Source organism: Narcine bancroftii, chromosome 4, assembly GCF_036971445.1.
Source record: "Narcine bancroftii isolate sNarBan1 chromosome 4, sNarBan1.hap1, whole genome shotgun sequence".
In the NCBI taxonomy this organism is placed as follows: domain Eukaryota; kingdom Metazoa; phylum Chordata; class Chondrichthyes; order Torpediniformes; family Narcinidae; genus Narcine; species Narcine bancroftii.
Genome location: NC_091472.1, coordinates 116,310,856 through 116,335,458, shown reverse-complemented (window position 1 = coordinate 116,335,458; position 24,603 = coordinate 116,310,856). Strand labels below are relative to the sequence as shown.

Sequence of the window (24,603 nt, the reverse complement as noted above, 5' to 3'; positions counted from 1 at the left end):
CCATTTCTACCATTTCATTATCGAATCAACAAATGATTACTGTAAAGAAGAATCCCATTTGTCCCAATGTATTGGCACTGCCTCAGTACAAGACAAATCCCTCATTCAACCCACACCTTCCCTACTCTTTCTCTGAAGACATGGAAATGATTCTTCATTCTTTGTAATCCCCTCTTGAACATTTTCTAGGATCAAGAACAATTTCTATCCAACAACTATCCAGCTCTTGAACATCCCCTTGTTACACTAATCATGGACGGCTCCAACATCACAAAAGGACTGCCTGCACCATTTTTTTTTCTTGAACAGCATGTACTCTGTATATTTTACATTTATTTTCCTTTATTAAATATAATTTAATGTGTACTATTGTATTTCTTTTCTTGAAGAACCAATATGCAAGACTAGAAGATAAGGGAGGGAAATTCAGCCATTTCATCGAGGTTGATTTACTACCCTTTCAACTCCATTTTCCTGACTTCTCCCTATAACCTTTGATTCCCTTACTGATCAAGAACCTATCTTAAATATCTCCATCTTAAATATCCCAATGGCTTGGCCACCACAGACATACACAGTAACAAATTCTACAGATTCACGATCCTTTGGATAAAGAAATTCCTCCTCCTCTCTGTTCTAAAGGGACATTTTTGTATTCTGAGGCAATGCCCTTTGGTTCCATACTCTCCTCTCCACACTCACTCTATCCAGGCCTCTCAGTATTTGATAGGATTCAATGAATTTGCCCCTCATCCTTCTGAGCTCCACCAAGTAGTGTTGCAGAGCCATTCAGATGCAGCAGGTAAGAATTCTGGAGCATATGTACACTGTACAGCTGCGGTGAAGGGGAATCACATCAATTACAATCACAAAGCACAGGAGGCCATTCAGCCTATTTTTCCCATCTATATTCTGAGGTTTTTCCAATTAATTCCACTTCCCTACCCTTTGTTCAGAGCTATGCTCCCTCCTAAATTTACCTAGCCCTTTGCAAACCCTGTTGTAGCTGCTCTGCTGCCTTTGTGAATGACAACCTTGTCTATAACACACACGTATACTCTTGCTCCTCCACTTACCATTCACCATCCCTCCCTGTCCACTGGTTACCTTCTTTTCCCCATGTCTCCACTCCTCTACCTCATCCCTCTGACCGCACACCCATCCCCGTCCCTCCCTGTCTACTGGTCACCCTTCTGCCCCAAATTCCTACCTCCATCCCTCTGACCCCCACAACCATCCCTGTCCCTCCCTGTCCTCTGGTCACTCCCTGGCCATATGTCCCCACACCCTTACCTCACCCCTCTGACCACCCTCCTGACCCCATGTCCCCACAACCCTCCTCTGTCTCTCTGACCCTGTCCCCACCCGTCCCTCTGACCCCTCCTCTTTCTGTCTTTCTGCTGACCTGATTGGTGCGGCCTCATCTCCCTGGTCGAGCCACTCCTGTGGGGGAATGATGTACATGCACCACAAGCCCCAGTTGTAACCGTGAGCCGCGTTGGCGTACTGTTGAACCTCAAACGTGTTGTACTTGATGTTGTCGATGGCTGGCAAGATGATACGCGTGTGATCTGCTTTAATTCTGCTCAGGACTGGTTGGACCCTGAAAAGCAATTGGTGGTTCCAGGTCAATAGGTTGGTTTCCAAAGCCTGATAACATGTTTCATTGTCATGCACATTATACAGATAAAACAACATTCTTTCTTGCTGCAACTCAAAAAATGGCAGCGCCACCAGAGCTGCTGGAATGGCAACGCTGCTGCTGATGTGGGCCTGGGAAAGCAGGGAATGGAAACATTGCCCTGTTCCTCTGGGTCCTGCTGCTGACAGCTCCATGCAGACATGAAGTAGCCTGTTAAAGTAGCTGGTGGTGTTTTTATTTTAAATCCTGCAACCATGGAGATCTGTGCTCAAAATGGCAGCACCTATTTAACGAGTGGTTACAGACTGCGGGGTGGGTGGGGGGGAGAAGGAGTAGAGCGGTGCAGGGCACGAAAAATGTGGAGAACACCCCTCGTTGAAAAGGAGAAGCATGGGAGATGACCCTACAGGCCAGTGACGACGGCAGCAGGCCAACAAGGGGTTCAGTGACCTGCAGATGAAGGACTCAAACAGGCTGCTGGGGACTGGCTCATGGGAACCAGGTATTAGAACCTGGATTCGAGAGGGTCCTGAGTGCAAGAAAGACTCCCGAAGGACCTTGGGTACCGAAGGCTTCCTGATCATGTTGGAGGTTTGGACCTGGAACTCGGAGTGCCAATGGTTTGAACAGGAGTCAGTGCAGCTGCATAAGCTGCGGGAGCACAGGAGGTGAATCTACGGACACTCAGTGTCTCTGAAGGGAATCTATTTTGCTTCTCTTTCTCTGATTGTTAGGGACACTGAGCAATGCTCACAGTAACTTTTTGTTTGCCTTACTGCATACGGAAGTTGAATATATCATATATATTAGATTTTTAAGTATTATTAGATGTAAATAAAAGGAACCTTTGAACAGATACTTAACGAAAAAAAGACTACAATGAAATACAAAAAAGTAAATTTACAGAGACCACTATGGATGTTGCAGGTAGCCCTGTTGCCTCATTGCTCCAATGACCCATGTTTGATCCTGACCACTGACACTGTCTGCAAGGAGTTTGGATGTTTTCCCTGTGATTGCATGGGTGTTCTAGTTTCCTCTGGTGTCCCAAAGAGATGGCAACTGTAAATTGCCCCTTGGTGTTGGCTTGGGGCAAAGGAACCAAAAGGATGTGTGAGAAAGAGGGGGGGTAATATGGAATGAGGGTGAGGGTGGGAATGAGGTTGCTCCTGCAGGAGTTAACGAGGACTGGATGGGCTCCCCCACCCATGGTGACAAGCAACCTAGATCCAAAACTCTGCCAGCCCTTCAGATCTCCAGAATCATCCCGGTCACCCTCAGCAACCCTAACTTTCTCCATTGCCTTCAGCTACCTGGTCCCCGAGCTCTGGGATTCCCATCCCAAGTTCTAATAGGCACTTGAGTATGAAGGGGATGGAGAGCGATCAATCAGATGTGAGCAGAATTCTAGCTTGTTTTGGACATCAAGTTCAGCACTGAATGACCCATTCCTCTGCTATACTGTTCAATGTTCTATCTTCTTAACCCCTCCCCTCATTGCAAAAATCAATTAAAATACTTACTTTGCTCAAAAACTGAAAATAGCAGGCACAAATCAGCAACCTGGTCTGAAGTGAAGCTGTGTATTAATGTTCACAGAGAGTGACACACACCCAGAATACTGCATGCACAGGACCCGTCTTTAACAGATAACATTCTCTGATTTAGCACTCTTCAGAAAGTTACGAGTTAAGGCTCGGGAGTTATTGCAGAAAAGTAATATTTTGTTTTATTTATTGCAATAAATTGAAGAAAGTTGGTTGCTATCTACATTGCTGGAGAAGGAACAGATTAAACACCATAAATACTAGCTTTACAGCTCACTTAAACCTGTCCATGGGGGAAGGAGTGGATTGACAGCAGTGACTATCAAGATCCTGTGGTTCATGTCAGACACCTGACTGAGGGATCTGCTGTAGGTGCAAGTGAGTCTGGGAGATGAGCTGGCTAGATAGATAGCTGCCCTGGGAGTGACCGAGGCATCCTGTCACCCCGAGAGTGACCAAGACAGAGGGGAGTGACGCTGGGGGTGATCGAAGGGGATGTTGGAGAGGCAAGGAGGGGCTGGGAGGGAGTGTCAATCCAGCTTGCTCCTTCCATCCCCCAAATCTGAGCCTCACATCCAAGTGGGTCTTAGACACCAGTCACCAGTCACTCCCTCTGGGTGATGCACCCTTTACTCCTGCCCCAGCCATTCCTCCCACTCTCAAAGGCCTGACCTGACCCAAACAGTTCCAAGTACTGATAAACAGAGAAATAAATTAAGCTAACCTTGCCAACTCAGTGAAAGTTGGCCCCAATTTCATGTGTGAGATTGTGGCAGATGTCCCAGTGGGAGAGGTACAGCTCTGTGTGAGAGGCGAGGGGGTGACAGAGAGACCAAAACTATATGTACTCACCTTTCCAGCCCATTGTATATCAGAGTGCCCCCTGGGTTCATTGTGGAGTTGGACAGGGTGTCTCTATCAGGGGTCAGCTTGCCCAGAAAAGGCGAGCGAGTGCCTCAGTGCTGGGGGTCTGATGAGGTGGTCAGATGAAACCAAATCAAGGATACAGTCAAAGTGCATAAAATGAGGATAGGGATAGATCGGTGAACAGACACAATCTTCTTTCCCCCCCCCCCCACCCGACCAACCTTAAACCTGAGGGGTAGCTTTGTTTACCCAGAGGATGGTGGTGGGTGTGTGGAATGGGCTGCCGAAGTGGGGGGGGGGGGGGGTCAAAAGAGGAACTATTGCAACCTTTCAACAGATGCATGAATAAGATGGGTTTAGAGGGAGATGGGCTAAAGACAGGCAGGTGGGACTATTGTGGCTGAGGCATTTGACTGGAGATGGGGGTGCATTCCTGATGGTCTGTCTGGAGGTGACGTGAAGGATGTGTGCCAGGTCAGTGGGCCAGGATGGCAGACCACAAGATCCTTTCCTGTTCCATGACAGTGGTGAAGAAGTGGGAGGGGGACACAGCCAGAGTACTCACCAGCCAACATTGAATTCCACATGCGCATCAAAGAAGCCCACAACTGGAGCTGTCGCCACCTTCCAGCCCTGGATCCGGGATCGAATCAGCCCCTCCCTCCTGTTGTTCCGCACTATTTTTACCAAGCCAGGGTATCGCTTATGGATGTACTGGTCCAAATTGAACTTCAGCTCCACTGAAAGACACCAAAGGACCACTGATTAAAGGCATTGCAGAGGTTTGGTTCCGATATTTAAGAAACATTTGGACAGGCACATGGGCAGGAGAGGTATGGAGAGCTATGATCTGGGTGCCAATCAATAGCCCTAGGCAGAATAATAATTCAGCATGGATTAGAAGAGCTAAATGACATGTTTACCTATGACAGTGTTCTATATAAAATCATGACAGACACAGAGCAAGATGCATGGTAGGGAGTGGGTTCAAGGTGTGAGGGGAAGGGTATAAGGGGAATGCATGGTAGGGAGTGGGTTCAAGGTGTGAGGGGAAGGGTATAAGGGCAACCCAAGGGTTGACTTTCTCCACACCGAGAGCAGGAATAATGGACTGAGCTGCCAGAGTTTATTGCCATATACCCAAGTGCAATGTACACACCTGCTCGGAAATTTTTACTTGCTGCAGCCAAACAAGTGTGCAAGATACACTAAATATAATAAGATACCTTACATTATCTCAACGAGGCAAGTCAGAAAAAGAGATCATAAATAAAGGATAAATAAATATTCACAGTTGCAGTTAATGCATGAAGAATGATGTTTCAGAAGTTTTGGGATGATCTAAATCAGGTATTAAATAAAATCACAAAAAGCAACATACCAAAAAATCCAGAGATCTTTCTTCTAAGTAATATAAGAAGTAAAGAATTAGCTGTAGCAAAAAAATGTATAATGTCAACCTGGAAATTAGAAGATAGCCTGAGAATACAGCAATGGTACATAGAAATGAATAAATGTATTCCATTGGAAAAAATAGCATATAATTTAAGAAATAAAGTCACATTATTTGAATAAATTTGGGAACCGTACATGGAACACAACAGAGAGGGCCTACCGTGGACCTCCACCCCCTAAAATGATAGAATGAGAAGACGAAATGAACTGACCCAGTGTGTAAAAGTAGATGACACAATTTTCTTGTTTATTTTCGTGTGATGACATTGTTTAATGGGTTTATTGTATTGTATATGTTGAACGTTTAGTGGGTAGGGAGAGGGGTGTGAAGGAGGGCGGGAAGGGAGGGGGGAAAAGGGTAGAAAATGACACTGTGCATACTCAAGAGGGAAATGTTTGTGTGTATTTTGGTTAATATGGTTCATAGTATGAAATTTTTTTTTTAAAAAGAGTGGTTTCAGTGGGACAGACAGATCTTTTGGCAGTCCCTAAATTGTTTATGGTTAGAGAAGGTTCAAAAGCCTGATAGCCTTTGGATTAAAAAATGTTCTTGAACTTAGAGGTGCTGGACTTCAGGCATCTATACCTTCTACCCAAAGGGAGCAGCGAGAACAGAATGGTTGAGACAGATACAATGACAATGTTTAAAAGACATTTGGACAGGTACATAGATAGGGAATGTTTAGAGAGATATGGCCAAATACAGGCAGGTGAGATCAGCTCAGGTAGTTAACATGGCCAGACAGGCCGAGGGGCCTTTTTCCATGCTGTAGAACTCAATGAATCTACGAGCAGCAATCCAACAACTCTTTCTTCACACGCATTCACACCAGCCTGTCTCCCCACTGCATACCACAGCTCCCACCATCTCAGGAAGGATGGTTATACACCCAACTCTGCTACCTGCTTTGCTGATGGCCACTTAAACCCAACTTCCCCACTAACCACCAAAACAAGAAATCAGTGGACAGCAGTGCAACGATTGGTGCGTGCCAGAAATGGTGGTGGCTGACAACGATCAAGGCCATCCATCCAATCTCTCCAAGCAGGGGACATAGGAGAGCCCAGTGTAGTAGCTTTTAATTCACATTGTACCTTGGTACAATGAACAAGAAACTTGGGATAGACCACAGGGATAAGAAGGGACCTCTGATAAAATCTGCAGCAATGTGTCTTCAGAATTGGGAACTGGGGAAAACAGAAAATGTTGGAAACAAAGGTCAGGTGGTGGAGAGAGGAACAAAGTTGATGTTGCAGTAGCTGCCTGTACTGCACTGTAGTGAATTTCAATGATAATGAGGTTATGTACACACATTTAACAATGTACAGATGCACCAACATTCTTACTTGCTGCTGCTGAACAGGACTTCGTAAAACAAAACAACCAGATAAATAGCCACTAAAATAACTATCTACAAATACTTAATTGAATTTAAAAATCAATAAATGCATAAAAATACAAGATATATGAGCAGAAGTAGGTCCACTGGCCCATCGAGCCTGCTCCGCCTTTCTAATTATGAGCTGATCCATGCTCCCACTCCCTGCCTTTCTCCCCATAACCCTTGATGCCCTGATTAATCAAATACCTGCCAATCTCTGCCTTAAATATAACCAACAACCTCACTTCCACAGCCGCTTGTGACAACAAGTTCCACAGATTCATGACTCTTGGAGTAAAGAACCTTTTCCACATCAGTTTTAAATTGATGCCCTTTAACATGAAGTTATTCCCATTTGACCTAGAATCCCCTACCATGGGAAAATTCTTGCCACATCTACTCTGTTCCTTCGAAATGCCTCTATGAAGTTCCCCTTATCTTTCTGTACTCCAATGAGTATAGTCCAAGAGCCGACAATCATTCCTCATATGCTAAGCCTTTCACTCCCGGTATCATTCCACTAAATCTTCTCGAACCCTCTCCAAAACCAGCACATCTTTTTCTCAAAAAGGGTGTCCAAAGCTGTACACAGTACTCCAAAGTGAGGCCTCACCAGTACTTTATAGAGTCTCAACATGACATGAGAGAAACACGCTAGGCTGCAGATGCTGTGATTGTAGTAAAAAAAAACCTGAAATGCTGGAGGAACTCAGCTGGTCTATTCAGCATCTATAGGAGACAGATATATTGCCAATGTTTTGGGCCTTAGGCCCTTTCTCAAGGAAAAAAAATCAGAAAAGACAGAAGCAGGAAAAAGTCTCAGAATTCAAACAATGGGGGAGGAATCCAGATAAATGAAAGGTGTTAATTGGATGTGATAAGGGATTAGAAAGAATTTATCATGTCTGTGCGGAAGGAGACAAGGAATGGAGAGTTGACAGGGGAAGCCAGAGAAGTCTATATTAATGCCAGCCAGTCAGAAGATGAGGTGTTGTTCCTCTAATTTACGGGTGACATCAGGGAATGGGATTGACAATTGAAATGGGTAGCCACTGGGAGATCCATGCTATTGCAGTGGACAGAGCTGAAGTGCTCAACAAAGCAATCCCAGTCTGCATCCAGTCTCTCCGACATAGAAGAAACCACAGCGGGAGCACCAGATGCAGTAGATGACCCCTGCAGATTCACAAGTGAAATGTTGCTTCACTTGGAAGGACAAGTTGGGGCCCTGATTGATGCTGAGGGAAGAGGTGTGGGCACAAGTGAAGGATCCCCCGGGGTAGATCCCAAGGGGTTGATTACTGGGGAGAGAGGAGTGGACAGATAAGGGAAAAAAATCAGGGAGGGAGCAGGAGGTGGAGAGAGAAGGAGAGGGGAATATGTGTCTGGTGGTGGGATCACGTAGTAGGTGGTGGAAATGGCAGAGGAAGATGTGCTGGATGTGGAGGCTGGTGGATGGTAGGTGAAGACAAGAGGAATCCTGTCCTTGTTGTGCATGGGAGGAAAAGGGAGCCTGGGCAGATGTGTGGGCAATGGAGGATTTGCGGATGGACCCCGAGTTGATGGTGGTAGAGAGAAAGCTACGCTATTTTAAGGAGGACATCTCTGATGATGTGACATGGAAGACTTCATCCTGCATGCAGATGTGTCAGAGACAGAGGAATTGAGAGAATGGACAGCGTGGGAAGAGGTGTAGTCGAGGTAGCTGTGGGAGTTGGTGGGTTTATAGAAGATGTCTGTCAAGAGTCTGTCTGCTCCCCATACCAAGTGAATTTGAGGTTGGGTGGAAGTTTGAGGTCGGTTACATCCTATTCTGGTTGCAACATTACAACATTACATCTAGCTCTTAGATGCTATTCTTTTAAAAATGAATGCCAACATTGCATTTGCCTTCTTCACCACTCATAATTTTGAATTTTCTCCCCATCTAAATAATAGTCTGCCTGTCGATTTCTTCTACTTTCCAACATTGTATTTCATCTGGCCACCTTTTTGCCCATTCTCCTAAACTATCGAAGTCTCTCTGCAGCCTTTTGGTACCCTCAGCACCACCTGCCCTACCAGCTACTTTGAGATCATATGCAAATTTATCCACAAAGCCATCTATTGTGTAATCCAAATCATTTATATACAACACAAAAAGAAGTGGCTCCAACCCTGACCCCTGCAGTAACCAGTAGCCAACCAGAATAGGATCCCTTTATTCCTATTCTCGGTTTCCTGCCGATCAGCCAATGCTTTATCCATGCGAGTAATCTTTCTGTAATTCCATGGGTTCTCATCTTCTTCAACAGCCTTATGTGTGGTACTTTGTTGAAGGTATGGCAGCACACATCCTCATGGCGAACCAGCCCTGCTTGTATTGCCACGTGGCGGGGCAACCATGGGGAAATGGCGTCGTCAGAGGTTTCTCTCCGACTCCAGCATTCCTTCCAATGCGCACCCTGGGGCAGCGATTATGATGTCACAATGCACCAGGTGACTGAGCTCATGCTGTCATTAAAGGGGCGCGCTGAATTTGAATAAAAACAGTCGTTAACGTCCTTTGGTGTGGCAGCAGTGATTTTTTTCAGCTCCTGCAAGCGCCACAAAGGCCTTTTGAAAGTCCAAATACACAACGTTCACTGCATTTCCCCTGTCTATCCTACTTGGTGATCTCTTCAAAAAATTGCAATAGGTTGGTTGGGCAAAATTTTCCTTTTAGGAAACCATGCTGACTTGGGTGCATCTTTTCATTCACTTCCAGGTATTCCATGAACGCATCCTTGACAATCTACTGCTGCGCCCGTAGGAAAAAGGAATCTCAGGGTTGTATGTGATGTCATGTATGTACTCTCTCAATAAATCTGAAATGGACTAACAGCTTCCAAACCACTGACGTTAGACTAATAGGTGCAAAATTTCCTTTCTGCTGTCTTGCTCCCTTCTTAAACAGGGGAGTGACATTCGCGATCCTCCAGTCCACCGGAACCAAGCCCAAATCAAATGATACCTGGAATATCATTACCAATGCCTCCATAACCTCCTTTAGAACCCAAGAGTTCATTCTATCTAGTGCAGGAGACTTATCCACTCTTAGAACATTTAGCTTCCCAAGTACCCTCCCTCTTGTGATCTTGACGGGAGTCACTTGTCTTCTGAGAGAGCCATGAGTCCAGTATGCTACATATCTTCCACAGTGAAAACTGATCCAAAATATTCATTCAGTTTCTCTGCCATCTGCTTGTCTCCCATTATAATTTCTTCAGTGTTGTTTTCTATTGGTCCTGTGTCTACTTTGGTCTCTCTTTTACTCTTTATATATTTAAAAAAAAGCTTTTAGTGCACTCTTTGATATTATTTGCTAACCTCCTTCCATAATTCATATTTTCTTTCACAATCACCTTAGTTGTATTGTCCAAGTTTTGAAAAGTTTCCCAATCCTCGATCCTCCCAGTAATTTTTGCCTCCTTGTATGCCCTCTCTTTTGCTTTTACTTTGGCTTTAACTTCTCTCCTCAGCCACAGTTATTTAATTTTTCCATTCACAAACTTCATTCTTTTTGGTTCATGCCTGACCTGCACTTTCCTCATTTCTCGCAGAAACTCCCGCCTTTGCTGATCTGCTGTCTTCCCCATTAGTGTGTTTTTCCAATCGACTTTGGCCATTTACTCTCTCATGCATCTGTAATTTCCTTCACTCCACTGAAATATCAATGCATCGGGCTGTAGCCTCTCCTTTTCAAATATCAAAGTGAACTCAATCATATTGTGATTACAAGTAAAACATGAACATCTGCAGACACTGTGATAGAAGTAAAAACACACTACTGGAGAAACTCAGCAGGTCAAACAGTGTAGATAAAGATTCGTTTTGTTTGGACACCTGCCCACATTTTGTCCATGCCTTGATTAAGGGCTCAAGCTTGAAACATTGGTTTGGCATCTTTATCTTTGCTATGTAAAGTACATGGTTTGACCTACTGGAGTTTCTCCAACATCGTGCTTTTATATATTGTGATCCCTGCCTCCTCAAGGTTGATTTACCTTAAGCTCTCTAATCACTTCTGGTTCATTACATAGTGCCCAATCCAGAACAGCTGATCCCCTGGTGGGCTCACCAACAAGCTGCTCCAAAAAGTCATCCCTTCAGAATTCCATAAAATCTCTCCCCTGAGATCCAATACCGACCTGACTTTTCCAATCTACTTTCAAATTAAAAATCCCCCTTGATTATCGTAATGCTGTCCTTCTGATATGCCTCATCTATTTCCAGTTGTATTTTGTAATCCACATCCTGGCTGCTGTTACGGGGCCTGTATTTAACTGTCATCAATGTCCATTTACCTTTATCATTCCTTAACTCAACCCAGAAGGACTCACTCTCTCTCTCTTTTGATCCTATGTCCTTTCTTTCCAATGATTTAATATTGCTGCTTACCAGCAGAGCCCTGCTGGCCCCTCTACCTCCCTGTCTATCCTTGTAATATATTGTGTATCCTTCGATGTTCAGCTCCCAATGACACCCATCCTTTAGTCACAACTCAAGTAATGGCCACATTATCGTACCCTCCAATCTGTAGCTGCACAGCAAGACCATCCACCTTGTTTATAATGCTGCACGTATTTAACATTTTCAGAACTAGTTTTTGAATGCACTGTGCCTCTGTCATCCCTCCAGCTATTATTTTGTCTCATCACCTGCCTGTCATCCTTGCTGCACACTATCTTCGCTTTTCTGCTGTTTTCCCCCTTCTTCAGACTGAGCATTTTGCTTCCCATCCTCCTACCAAATTAGTTTAAACCTTCCCGAACAGCTTTATTAAACCTGTCCCCCAGGATATTGGTCCCCTTTGGGTTCCAGTGTAACCCACCCTTTTTGTATAGGTCATACCTTCCCCAAAAAAATCCCAATGATACAAGAATCTGAAGCCCTGCCCCTTGCACCAGTTTCTCAGCCACACATTTATTTGCCTGATCTCACTATTTTTGCCCTCACTAGCATGTGGCACAGGCAGTAATCCTGAGACCACCCTGGAGGCCCTGCTTCCCAGCTTCCTCCAATTTCCCTCTTCAGGACCACCTGACTTATTGGTATCAACATGCACCGTCTTCTAGCTATTTGCCCTCTCCCCTTAGAATGTTATGGACCTGATTAGAGACATCTCGTACCCTGGCACCAGAGAGGCAACACACTATCCTGGTGTCTTTATCAGACTCACAGAATTTCTTATCTGTTCTCTTCACAATGGAGTCTCCTATCACTATTGTATGCCTCTTTCCTCTCTCCATGACAGCCAGGCTCAGTGCCAGAGACCCGGTCACTCTGGTCGTTCTCTGTCAGCTCTTCTATCCCGATGGTTATGAGAGGGATGGCCACAGAAGAGTTCTCTGCATTCTCCCTGTGGCTCCAATCTACCACTTCCTCATTCTCCCTAATACGCTGTGTAAGTCATCAAGCTACAGCTCCAATTCCTTAACAATATTTTAGGAGCTGCACCCCAGTGCACCTGGTACAGATGAGCTCAGAAGCTCGCAGTACAGTGTGATTTATACTATTGTAAATGGTGAGTTTGCAGCAATAAGAATTTTGGTGCATCTGCACATTGCACTTATGTTTATAACACGAAACATATTGTTTTCTTTTTATTATTTCAGATTTCCAGTGTCTGTGGTTTATGATTTGAGAACTGTAAGATCATGACCACAGTGATCAGGGACAACATAGAACGTAGAACAGTACAGGCCCTTCAGCCCATGATGTTGTGCTGACGTATATAGACCTACTCAACAAACTAAACCTTCCCTACCTCACACCCGTAGCCCTCTATTATTCTTGCATCCATGTGCCTGTCTCTTTTAATTGTCATCTATTATGTAAACCTCCATCACCATCTTTGGGATTCCAGGCACTCACTACCTCTGTGTAAAAAAAAAAATCTTACCCTTGATGCCTCCCTTAAACATTCCTCCCCTCACTTTCTGTGATGTTTGCCACTTTTGGCCCAGGAAAAGGTACTGGCTGTCCACCTTATACATACCTCTCAATCTTGTAGATCTCCATCAAGTCACAAGTCATGTGGGAGGGAATACTTATGAGGATGTTTTTAGTTATAGTGAGAGAACGTCAGAGTTGGGAATGAAGGAGACTCAGGGGATATTTATCAGAGGTGCAGAGATTACGAGATGCCTGGGCAGAATGAATTAAAAGGACCTGCTCCCTTTCGCACATACATCAATAACCGGGGAGACACAGATCTCCCGTTAATTCAGGGAAGAAGATCAGAGAGTAGCTGAGAGCTAATTATTTCACTCAGTGAGTGGAAGGGTCTGGAATTCAATGAAAAGCTGATGGAGACTGGAAGAGTCACCAGATGAGCATCTGAACAAAGAGCTAGCCAACTGTAACCAAGAGGTGGCAATGGCCTCAGTCACAGATTTCCTCTTTTATTTTACAACCTTTACTGCCCCACTTCCCATGCCCTCGCCACAGGAAGAAAGGAAAAGCAGAATATTGCTTGATCACTGAGATGGTGAGAAACCTTTACCTTTAGCAGAGGTCATAGGTATAAGGATCAGGTAAGGAAATTTAACGTGGATTTCAGGAGGAAATTCTTTACCCAGGGAAACATTGAAATCTGGCATGAGTTGCCATGAACAGTTGTTGGAGCAGGTACTTTTACAGTATTCATCTAGTATTTGGAGATTGTGTGGATACTATGGCAAAGAGAACAACAGGTCAAGCACTAGAAAATGGGATTAGTATAAACACGCACTCAATGGCCAGCATGGAGAAGACTGGCTGAAAGGCCTATTTCCATGCAGTATGGTTCTATGCAAAATAAACTTATTAGAGGGATCTTTTAAAATTATTGATTGATGAATAGTTACACTCAGATTTACTGTGTGGAAACTGGTCCTTCAGCCTAACTTGTCCATCCTGACAAAGCCAGTCCCATTTTCCAGAATTCCCAACCTTTCCTATCCATGTACCATTCTGAATCTCTTTTAAACAGGGTGGTTATGTCCGTCTCTGGCAGTTCCTTCACAGATCCACCATGCTCTGTATGAAAAAGGTGACCCTTGGGCTCCTTTTAAATTCTTTCCCTCTCTCCCCTTAAATTGCATCCAAGTACTGAGGGGAAGGTGAAAGGAAAGCAGTAAATGATTTGTTGGAAGGTGCTCTAGAGTACAAGACGTTGATCTTACCGCTGTCACTGTTGTCATCGACGAGAATGATCTCCTTGAGCAGGTGGGAAGGCGTGTGGTTCACCACACTGTGGACTGACCGAAGGATCACCGACAGAGCCTCATTCACAAAGATAAACACCACAGCGATCTGAGGGAGCTTGGCCACATAGGTCATCTGTTTGCACCTTAAAGGGGAAGCAAAAGGATTGATCATGGGATTGAGCATCTGGTTGCAGATATGGAATCAGCGCAACCACCATGCACACACCACCAGTTACAATTCATTGCTTTAAGAGCCCCCTACCAGGTAAGATCATTCGACGTTAAAAAGAATAGTGTAATGCATCAGGAAATGCACAAGGTGAGCTGTTGTCTTACCAAGATCCGGCCAGAGGTTCACAGGCCCACAACATACACTCCCACCAACCCAGTGGCCAGTAAGGACTCTATTTGGGAAAGGCCTGCTGTGGAGATAAATACTGGCCGCAGCCCCAGCCACAACCTTTTATTTATTTGGAAATTCACTAATTATTGTAGTTTTCCAGCACTTTTGTGTATTAACTACAACCTGCAGACTTTCTTGCTTTACATTAATTGTTGTGGGCTGGAGTCAAAGAGTTCACACCATACCCTTCTCTCCAAGGTATTTGTGAACCAAATGGATCTATTCCCTGTGGGCCGTGCCTGAATTTGAACCCCTACCCCTGGATGAATGGTTTTTTGGTTGCTATTGTAATTCAATGACCTAACCTCTACACTATGGTGCAGAGGTTAAGCCACTAGCTCTCCTCTTTGAATGCACCATGGGTCTTTTTTTTTTAAATTGAATTTTTTTATGGTCACATCTACCGAGATACAATGAAAATCTTTACTTTGTGTGTTATCCAGGCAAGTCAACACATACTTAAACACAGCAGTGAATGTAATAATAAAACAACAGGGCAGAGTATAGAGTTACATAGAAAGAGTTCTGTTAAAAGTCAAAGGTAACATCATTTAGCTAAAGAGAGATCCCATTCAAGAGTCTGAAAACAGTGGGAAAATTGGGAAATCTCTGAAATTCATTTATTTTAATGCCAGGAGTATTGTAAAAAAGGTGGATGAGCTGAAGGTGTGGATTGATACTTGGAAGTATGATGTGGTAGCGATTAGTGAGACATGGTTGCAGGAGGGATGTGATTGGCAACTGAATATCCCTGGGTTTCGTTGTTTTAGGTGTGATAGAGTCGGAGGGGCAAGAGGAGGTGGGGTTGCATTGCTTGTCAGGGAAAATATTACAGCGGTGCCTAGGAAGGATAGATTAGAGGGCACATCCACGGAGGCTATTTGGGTGGAACTGAGGAGTAGGAAAGGAGAGGTTACACTTGTAGGGGTGTATTATAGACCACCCGGAGGGGACCGAGACCTAGAGGAGCAAATCTGTAGGGAGATAGTAGATATTTGTGATAAGCACAGGGTTGTAATTATGGGAGATTTTAATTTTCCACATATAGATTGGGAAACACATTCTGTGAAAGGACTGGATGGGTTAGAGTTTGTGAAATGTGTGCAAGATAGTTTTTTACAACAATATGTAGAGGTGCCGACCAGAGAAGGAGCAGTGTTAGATCTACTGTTGGCAAATGGGATGGGTCAAGTGACGGAGGTTAGTGTTGGCGAGCACTTCGGGTCCAGTGATCATAATGCCATCAGCTTCAATGTCATTATGGAAAGAGAGAAATCAGGGCCAAGGATTGAGGTTTTTGATTGGGGAAAAGCTAGATTTGAGGAGATGCGAAAGGACTTGCAGGGTGTGCATTGGGACAATTTGTTTTATGGGCAGGATGTAGTAGAGAGATGGAAGTCTTTTAAAGATCAGATTTTGAGAGTGCAAAAGCTTTATGTTCCCGTTAGGTTAAAAGGAGGGGCAAAAGGTTTGAGAGAGCCGTGGTTTTCAAGGAATAGTGGAAACTTGGTTCGAAGAAAAAGGGAGGCGTACATTAGATATAAGAAGCATGGAGTTAAGGAGATGTTTGAAAGATACATTGAATGTAAGAGGAATCTTAAGAGAGGAATTAGGAAAGCTAAAAGAAGGTACGAGAAAACTATGGCAAGCAGGGTGAAAACTAATCCAAAAGAGTTCTACAAATATGTTAATGGTAAGAGGAAAGCTAGAGACAAAATTGGTCCCTTAGAAAATCAGAGCGGAAAACTGTGTGTGGAGCCTAGAGAAATGGGGGAGATATTGAACAGTTTCTTTTCTTCGGTATTCACTAAGGAGAAGGATATTGGGAGATGTGAGATAAAAAAAGCAAATTGGGTAAATATGGGGAATATAGAGATTACAAAAGGTGTAGTTTTAAAGCTTTTGAAGAATATAAAGGTGGATAAGTCTCCGGGACCAGACGGGATCTTCCCCAGGACATTGAGAGAAGTGAAGGAGGAAATAGCAGAGGCTCTGACGGTAATTTTCCAAATGTCATTAGATATGGGGATAGTGCCGGAGGATTGGCGCATTGCGCATGTGGTTCCGTTATTTAAAAAGGGTTCAAGGAGGAAGCCTGGCAACTATCGGCCTGTAAGTTTGACGTCTGTGGTAGGTAAATTAATGGAGAAAATTCTTAGAGATAGTACTTATAAACATCTGGATAGACAGGGTCTGATCAGGAGCACTCAACATGGATTTGTGGGAGGAAGATCATGTTTGACCAATCTGATTGAATTTTTTGAAGAGGTGACTAGGAATGTGGAAGCGGGTAGCACAGTGGATGTTGTCTATATGGACTTCAGTAAGGCCTTCGATAAGGTACCACATGGAAGGTTAGTTAGGAAGGTGCAGTCTTTAGGTATAAATTTTAAGATAGTCAAATGGATTGAACATTGGCTGAAAGGGAGAGGCCAGAGAGTGGTAGTGGATAATTGTCTGTCAGGTTGGAGGCCGTTGACCAGTGGTGTGCCTCAAGGATCTGTATTGGGCCCATTGTTGTTCGTTATATACATTAATGATCTAGATGATGGGGTGGTGAATTGGATTAGTAAATATGCAGACGATACTAAGATAGGTGGAATAGTGGATAATGAAGAAGGTTTTCAAGGATTGCAGAGGGATTTGGGCTGCTTAGAAAAGTGGGCTGAAAAATGGCAGATGGAATTTAATGCTGATAAGTGTGAGGTGCTTCATTTTGGTAAGAAGAATCAGATTAGGACATACGTGGTAAATGGGAGAACATTGAGGAATACAGAAGAGCAGAAAGATTTAGGAGTAACGGTACATCGTTCCCTGAAGGTAGAAACTCACATGAATAGGGTGGTGAAGAAGGCTTTTAGTATGCTGGCCTTTATCAATCATTGCATGGAATATAGGAGTTGGGAGGTGATGTTGAGATTGTATAAGATGTTGGTGCGGCCTAATTTGGAGTTCTGTGTGCAGTTCTGGTCGCCTAATTATAGGAAGGATATAAACAGAGTGGAGAGAGTGCAGAGAAGGTTTACCAGAATGTTACCTGGGTTTAAGCATCTAGAGTATAGGGAGAGATTGGACGGATTAGGTCTTTATTCTTTGGAGCGTAGAAGGTTGAGAGGGGATTTGATAGAAGTATTTAAGATTATGAAAGGGATAGACAGAATGGATGTGGATAGACTATTTCCGTTAAGAGGAGGAAAGATTAAAACAAGAGGACATGAGTTAAGAATTAAGGGGCAGAGGTTTAGAGGTAACATGAGGGGGAACTTCTTTACTCAGAGAGTGGTAGCCGTGTGGAATGATCTTCCGGGAGAAATAGTGGCGGCGGAGTCAATTGTATTATTTAAGAAAAGGTTGGACAGGTATATGGATGAAAAGAAGATGGAGGGTTATGGGCATTGTGCAGGGAGGTGGGACTAGAAAGGGGTGTTTGGTTCGGTGCGGACTAGAAGGGCCTAATGGCCTGTTTCCATGCTGTAATTGTTATGTTATGTTATGTTAAACTGTCCTAGAATTTGGTGGCACATGTTTCTTTTTAAAACCTACTGATGGTGGGGGGGTGTGGAAGGGCTAGTTGAGTCTCAGTTTGCATATTTCATCCAAAATACAGAACCACTAACCTTCAAGCCCTCCTCCTTTCCTTCCTCAAGAATGGGCCTTAAAATTTTGTGCTCAGATCCCCAAAATGATCCCAGAAATTCAACTCACAATCTTCTCACTGAGAAGAAGAGTGACATCCACTGAACCATTGCCAGTACATAATCATTAGGGGACCAGAGGCCAATCAGCCCATCATCCCTTCCTCCTAGCTACCTCAACTCATTTCACTTCCTTCCCCCCTCCTTGCAATCTTTCTGCATTGGCAGGTGTCAAGGTGCGGTGACCCTGATCCCAAATGCATGCTGCAGAGCAAGTTATACATTAGAACTAAAAGCACCATTGAAAATAATATCTTACCTTCTATAAAACAATCTTTGGCTTCAGTGATCACTTAAAAATAGATTTGTCCTTCAGTAACACTGTTCTATTTTGTGTACCTGTTACCCAACAAGATAAGGCTGATGGAAGGTTCTATATAAACACAAGTCCATTGATACATTTGATAAAGAAATTGGCAGTAAAGAGAACCAAAAGGCATTACATTGCAGATTTTTTTTAAAAACCTGCCTTCATTATGAGACAACTCAGAATGGCTTCTGTTATCCAGAGTAGGTACAAAGAGTCTCCATGACAAATTTGAAACCCTTCTGTGTCATCCACTCCACAGTAGTTGCAGAGAATGTGTATTCCTGCACACTTTGCAGGCAGGATAGTGAATGGCACAAAAACAGCAACGTGGTCCATCACCCTGGTCACCACCTCTTCTCACTGCTACCTTAGGGCAGAAGGTACAGAAGCCTGAAGACCAGCACCGATAGGTTCAAGAACAGTTTCATTCCAGCAACTATCAGGCTCTCGAACGTCCCCTTGCCACATTAATCAGGGACTGCTCCAATACACGTTTGTAATGGTACTGGCAACTTCAGTCTTTACTCCTATGACTGATCTCTGGTTTTGAGAGGCCCACACACCCCACAGCAATCTGCGTTGTAACAGCCTCCTCCTATCACCTGGAAGTTCCCAATGTAGCTGATATATGGCCTCTGTGATCACTAATGCTTTCTAGGGGAGAAAGGCATTTGACTGACTGAGTCTGTAGCCAGCTCTTTCAAAGTCCATTATAGTTATTCATTCCTGCTCCCATTCTTTTCCTGGATCCTTGGAACTTTTCCTCCTACAAAACCCTTTTAAAGGCCCTTATTTAATCCATATCTGCCCTCTGCAAGAATCAACCAAACATCCTCCAGCCAATTGAACCAGCCAGTCCATCGAACCTTTGGTAGCCCCTCCCAAGACGATCTCTTCAGCCCCTTTCTCCAATTTTCTATCTGCGAGACTGAATGCTTACTTTCCTTTGTGCCTATCCTGTAATACCCTAGATGTCCCAATTAACCCTTTCCTCACCTGTAGCCTTCCCCATTCCTTCCTGACATCAATCACGGGCAGCGAGTTCCAGAGGCTTTTCAGAGACCCTTAGTTGACAACTTTGCACCAGACTTTGAACCATCCACCAATAGGAGGAGCTTCCTTCCATCAACCTGCCATGGTCTTGTTGACTTCAAATCTCCTCTCAATGTTCTTTTCCCCAAGCAGAACAACCTCTTCTGTTGTACACTGACCCTGGGCAGTTGAACTCACCCCTGAAGCCATTTTCTCAGGCAGTGGATCTCTGACCAGTCCTCATCAGAGTCCTCCTTCCTTTGCACTCAAACCATACACTTCCTTCCTCCAAAGCAACTCCAAAGGGAAACTACCTTGTGTTGCTAAAGCAAACAAATAATTTTAGGAAGCACATTGCCTCTATGTAATTGTTATGGTAGCATCTGTTTTGTGTTTTGAACTTTGGGGTATGTTTTGAGGAATATCTGGCCAGGTGCCCATTGATGATTAAAAGCCAACTTACTCTCGTATTTAAAGCAAACTCCCACATCACTGCATCAGCATTGAGCATTTTCAAAAAATATTTTGAAAATATTCTCCCACCTTAATTATTATTTGCTTCTAATGCAAATTGTTGGATTTTAATTTTGTTCATTGAACTCAGAGAGAACACAGGAGAATGGGTTGTGGTACTGAGGGACAGGGATGCAAGTGGTCTTTCTCTCCCAGACCCCATGGCCACTCTTCCCTTCCCACCTACCTTTCCACCCTCTTATGGTCCTATCAAGGGTAACATGGAGGGGGCAGGACAATGGATAGAAAAGGATAGTAAATCAGTTATGATGGTAGGGTGGACTTGATGGGCAGAATAGCCCAACATTGCTCCTATTTCTTATGGTCTTTGGGAATTCCTGCTGTGATTGCAAAAGGCCCAAACCTTTTTACTACATCTCCCCTCTCTCTTCCACCCAGGGCTACAAACAAACTCTCCAGGTGAAGCAGAGCTTCAACTGCACATAGTCGGAGTGCATTTGGTGGACTCTATGCAGCCTCCTCTACGTTGGTGAGACCAGACACAGAATGGGTAACTGCTTCACCAAGCACTATTGTGGGTCTGTGGGTAGCCAACCGTTTCACATTGCCTAAATATCCCTGCACAGACATGTCTGTCCTCTGCCTCATCCATTGTCCAGGGGGAGGACAAGCATAAACTTGAGGAACAGCACATCATGTTCCTCATGGTCAGCCTTAACCCAACAGCACAACCACGGACTTTTCAAATTTTAGGTAATCCCCCACCTCTGTCTAGTTGAACTGTTTCCATCTCTTCTTCACATTTCTAACTAACCCCCCCCCACCCCTCCAGAGGTCTCTCCTTCTACCTGTCTCTCTCTCTCCCCTATTGTCCAATATCCTATCACCTTGTAGCCCCCCCCAGCATTTCCCCCCCTTTAAATACATACTTTCACCCCCTTCCCTTTAGTCTTGATGAAGGGGCTCCGACCCGAAACATTGACTGACCATTCCTGTCCACCCACTTAGTCCTCCAGCTTCTCGGTGATAACTCAGTCATCTTGTGCTGCCGGTAACATCAGCCATTACTCAAAATCGCTGCACAATGATTACAGAGCAACAAGTATAGTAGGTCTACAATGCTATCAGTTCTATCATGTCGAAGTGTTGGAGAGCAAACTTCCCAAACAGGCGTTCCATTCTGTACTCTGTCATGAGAGGAGTTTTCCAGAGGCCAGAGGAACACCCTGCTGACTCTCAGCAATTCTTAACCCATTGTCACTCAAAATGGAGAAGGAGCACCTAACTCGGGACCACATGGAGGCTCAGTGTAAGGGACGAAAGGAGAGGACTACTTCACAAACCATCCTCTCCCCTCCACCTCATCACTGGCAGAATTCCCACCTTGGCTCCATCTGTCATCTTAGAACCCTCTGGAGTGAAAGCAAGTCCTTCTTGATCCTGATTAGATTGTACCTGTAACATTAATTTGGTACTTTTGCCATAGATGCTTCTGGATTAGTCAGGTGTTTCCAATACTTTGCGTTTTACACTCAACTCCGATGCTCCTTGAGGATGTGTATTCAGCCCCCTCCTACACTAACTCTACATTCACCGCTGCACAGCTAAATACCATCCCAACTTCACCTTCAAGTTTGCTGACAACATCACAGCAGTTGTCAAGGTATCAAATAATGATGAGATGGACGCAGGAAGGAATTTCCAGCATCTGGGAATATTGCTTTTTGAGAGGAAGAGTTCTTGGATGCATCTTGTCATGGTGACAAGGATTTTTTTTAATTTTTTTTATTTTTCACACTATGAATCATATTGACCAAAATACACATAAATATTTCCCTCTTGAATATACACAGTGTCATTTTCCCCCTTCCCCTCCCTCCCTCCTTCACCCCCCCTCCACACCCACTCAACGGTCAACATATATGATACATTAAACCCATTAAACAATGTCATCACACAATGAAAATAAACAAGAAATTTGTGTCTTCTACTTTTACATACTGGGTCAGTTCATTTCGTCGTCTTCTCCTTCTGTCATTTTAGGTGGTGGAGGTCCCAAATTTGTTCAAATACTGTGATGTTATTTCTTAAATTATATGTTATTTTTTCGAACGGAATACATTTATCCATTTCTATGTACCATTGCTGTATTCTCAGGCTATCTTCTAATTTCCAGGTTGACATAATACATTTTTTTGCTACAGATAAGGCTATCATAATAAATCTTTTTTGTGCTCCATCCAAATCGAGTCCAAGCTGTCTACTTGTTATTTTTCTTTGGCTTGGCTTCGCGGACGAAGATTTATGGAGGGGGTAAAAGTCCACGTCAGCAGCTGCAGGCTCGTTTGTGGCTGACAAGTCCGATGCGGGACAGGCAGACACGGTTGCAGCGGCTGCAGGGGAAAATTGGTTGGTTGGGGTTGGGTGTTGGGTTTTTCCTCCTTTGCCTTTTGTCAGTGAGGTGGGCTCTGCGGTCTTCTTCAAAGGAGGTTGCTGCCCGCCAAACTGTGAGGCACCAAGATGCACGGTTTGAGGCGAGATCAGCCCACTGGCGGTGGTCAATGTGGCAGGCACCAAGAGATTTCTTTAGGCAGTCCTTGTACCTTTTCTTTGGTGCACCTCTGTCACGGTGGCCAGTGGAGAGCTCGCCATATAACACGATCTTGGGAAGGCGATGGTCCTCCATTCTGGAGACGTGACCCATCCAGCGCAGCTGGATCTTCAGCAGCGTGGACTCGATGCTGTCGACCTCTGCCATCTCGAGTATTTCGACATTAGGGATGAAAGCGCTCCAATGGATGTTGAGGATGGAGCGGAGACAACGCTGGTGGAAGCGTTCTAGGAGCCGTAGGTGATGCCGGTAGAGGACCCATGATTCGGAGCCGAACAGGAGTGTAGGTATGACAACGGCTCTGTATACGCTTATCTTTGTGAGGTTTTTCAGTTGGTTGTTTTTCCAGACTCTTTTGTGTAGTCTTCCAAAGGCGCTATTTGCCTTGGCGAGTCTGTTGTCTATCTCATTGTCGATCCTTGCATCTGATGAAATGGTGCAGCCGAGATAGGTAAACTGGTTGACCGTTTTGAGTTTTGTGTGCCCGATGGAGATGTGGGGGGGGCTGGTAGTTATGGTGGGGAGCTGGCTGATGGAGGACCTCAGTTTTCTTCAGGCTGACTTCCAGGCCAAACATTTTGGCAATTTCCGCAAAGCAGGACGTCAAGCGCTGAAGAGCTGGCTCTGAATGGGCAACTAAAGCGGCATCGTCTGCAAAGAGTAGTTCACGGAAAAGTTTCTCTTGTGTCTTGGTGTGAGCTTGCAGGCGCCTCAGATTGAAGAGACTGCCATCCGTGCGGTACCGGATGTAAACAGCGTCTTCATTGTTGGGGTCTTTCATGGCTTGGTTCAGCATCATGCTGAACTTACTTAGAAGAAAGATCTCTGGATTTTTTGGTATGTTGCTTTTTGTGATTTTATTTAATACCTGATTTAGATCTTCCCAAAACTTTTCCACTTTCTCACATGCCCAAATTGCATGTACTGTTGTTCCCATTTCCTTCTTACAGCGAAAACATCTGTCTGATACTATTGGGTCCCATTTATTTAACTTTTGGGGCGTAGTGTATAGCCTGTGTAACCAATTATATTGTATCATGCGTAACCTCGTGTTTATTGTATTTCTCATAGTTCCGGAGCGTAGCTTTTCCCATGTTTCATTCTTTATGTTTAGATCTTGTTCCCATTTTTGTTTGTGTTTACAGCTTGTTTCCTCGTTCTCTTTCTCTTGCAGTTTGATGTACATGTTTGTTATAAATCTTTTAATTATCATTGTGTCTGTAATCACATATTCAAGATTGCTTCCTTCTGGTAACCTCAGCCTGCTTCCCAATTTGTCCTTCAAGTAGGTTTTCAGTTGGTGGTGTGCAAACATTGTACCGTGAGTTATACCATATTTGCACTTCATTTGTTCAAAAGATAATTTATTTCCCGAAAAACAATTTTCTATTCTTTTGATCCCTTTTATCTCCCATTCTCTAAAGGAAGGGTTATTTATTGTGAATGGGATTAGTTGATTCTGCGTAAATATTAATTTTGGTAGTTGATAATTTGTTTTATTCCTTTCTACGTGAATCTTCTTCCAAATGTTGAGCAGATGGTGCAGTACTGATGAATTCCTATGTTGCACCAGCTTTTCTTCCCACTTATATAGTATATGTTCAGATACCTTCTCCCCTATTTTATCTAGCTCTAATCTGGTCCAATCTTGTTTTTCCCTTGTTTGATAAAAATCTGATAGGTATCTTAATTGTGCTGCTCTATAATAATTCTTAAAGTTTGGTAGCTGTAAGCCCCCCCGTTTGTACCATTTTGTTAATTTATGTAGTGCTATCCTCGGTTTTCCCCCCTTTCCATAAGAATTTCCTTATTATTTTCTTTAGCTCCTTGAAGAATTTTTCTATTAGGAGAATTGGTAACGATTGGAATAGGTATTGTATCCTTGGGAAGATATTCATTTTAATGCAATTTACCCTTCCTATCAGTGTTAGTGGTAAATCTTTCCAATGTTCTAAGTTGTCTTGTATTTTCTTC

General features: G+C 43.9%; 1 protein-coding gene across 2 annotated transcripts in view; it reads right to left on the bottom strand.

The window, feature by feature from the left end:
* The window catches only part of galnt9 (polypeptide N-acetylgalactosaminyltransferase 9), a 185,039-nt gene that overhangs the window by 111,064 nt on the left and 49,372 nt on the right, over positions 1-24,603 (bottom strand). The window contains exons 3-5 of one of the 2 annotated variants that reach the window (XM_069932518.1): positions 14,081-14,247; positions 4,622-4,796; positions 1,406-1,603 (exon numbers count right to left, since the gene is read on the bottom strand). In XM_069932518.1, coding sequence (XP_069788619.1) covers positions 1,406-1,603; positions 4,622-4,796; positions 14,081-14,247 — 540 coding nt within the window. Of the gene's footprint in view, positions 1-1,405; positions 1,604-4,621; positions 4,797-9,078; positions 9,306-14,080; positions 14,248-24,603 lie in introns of those variants that run through there. The other variant, XM_069932520.1, reaches the window with a different exon arrangement.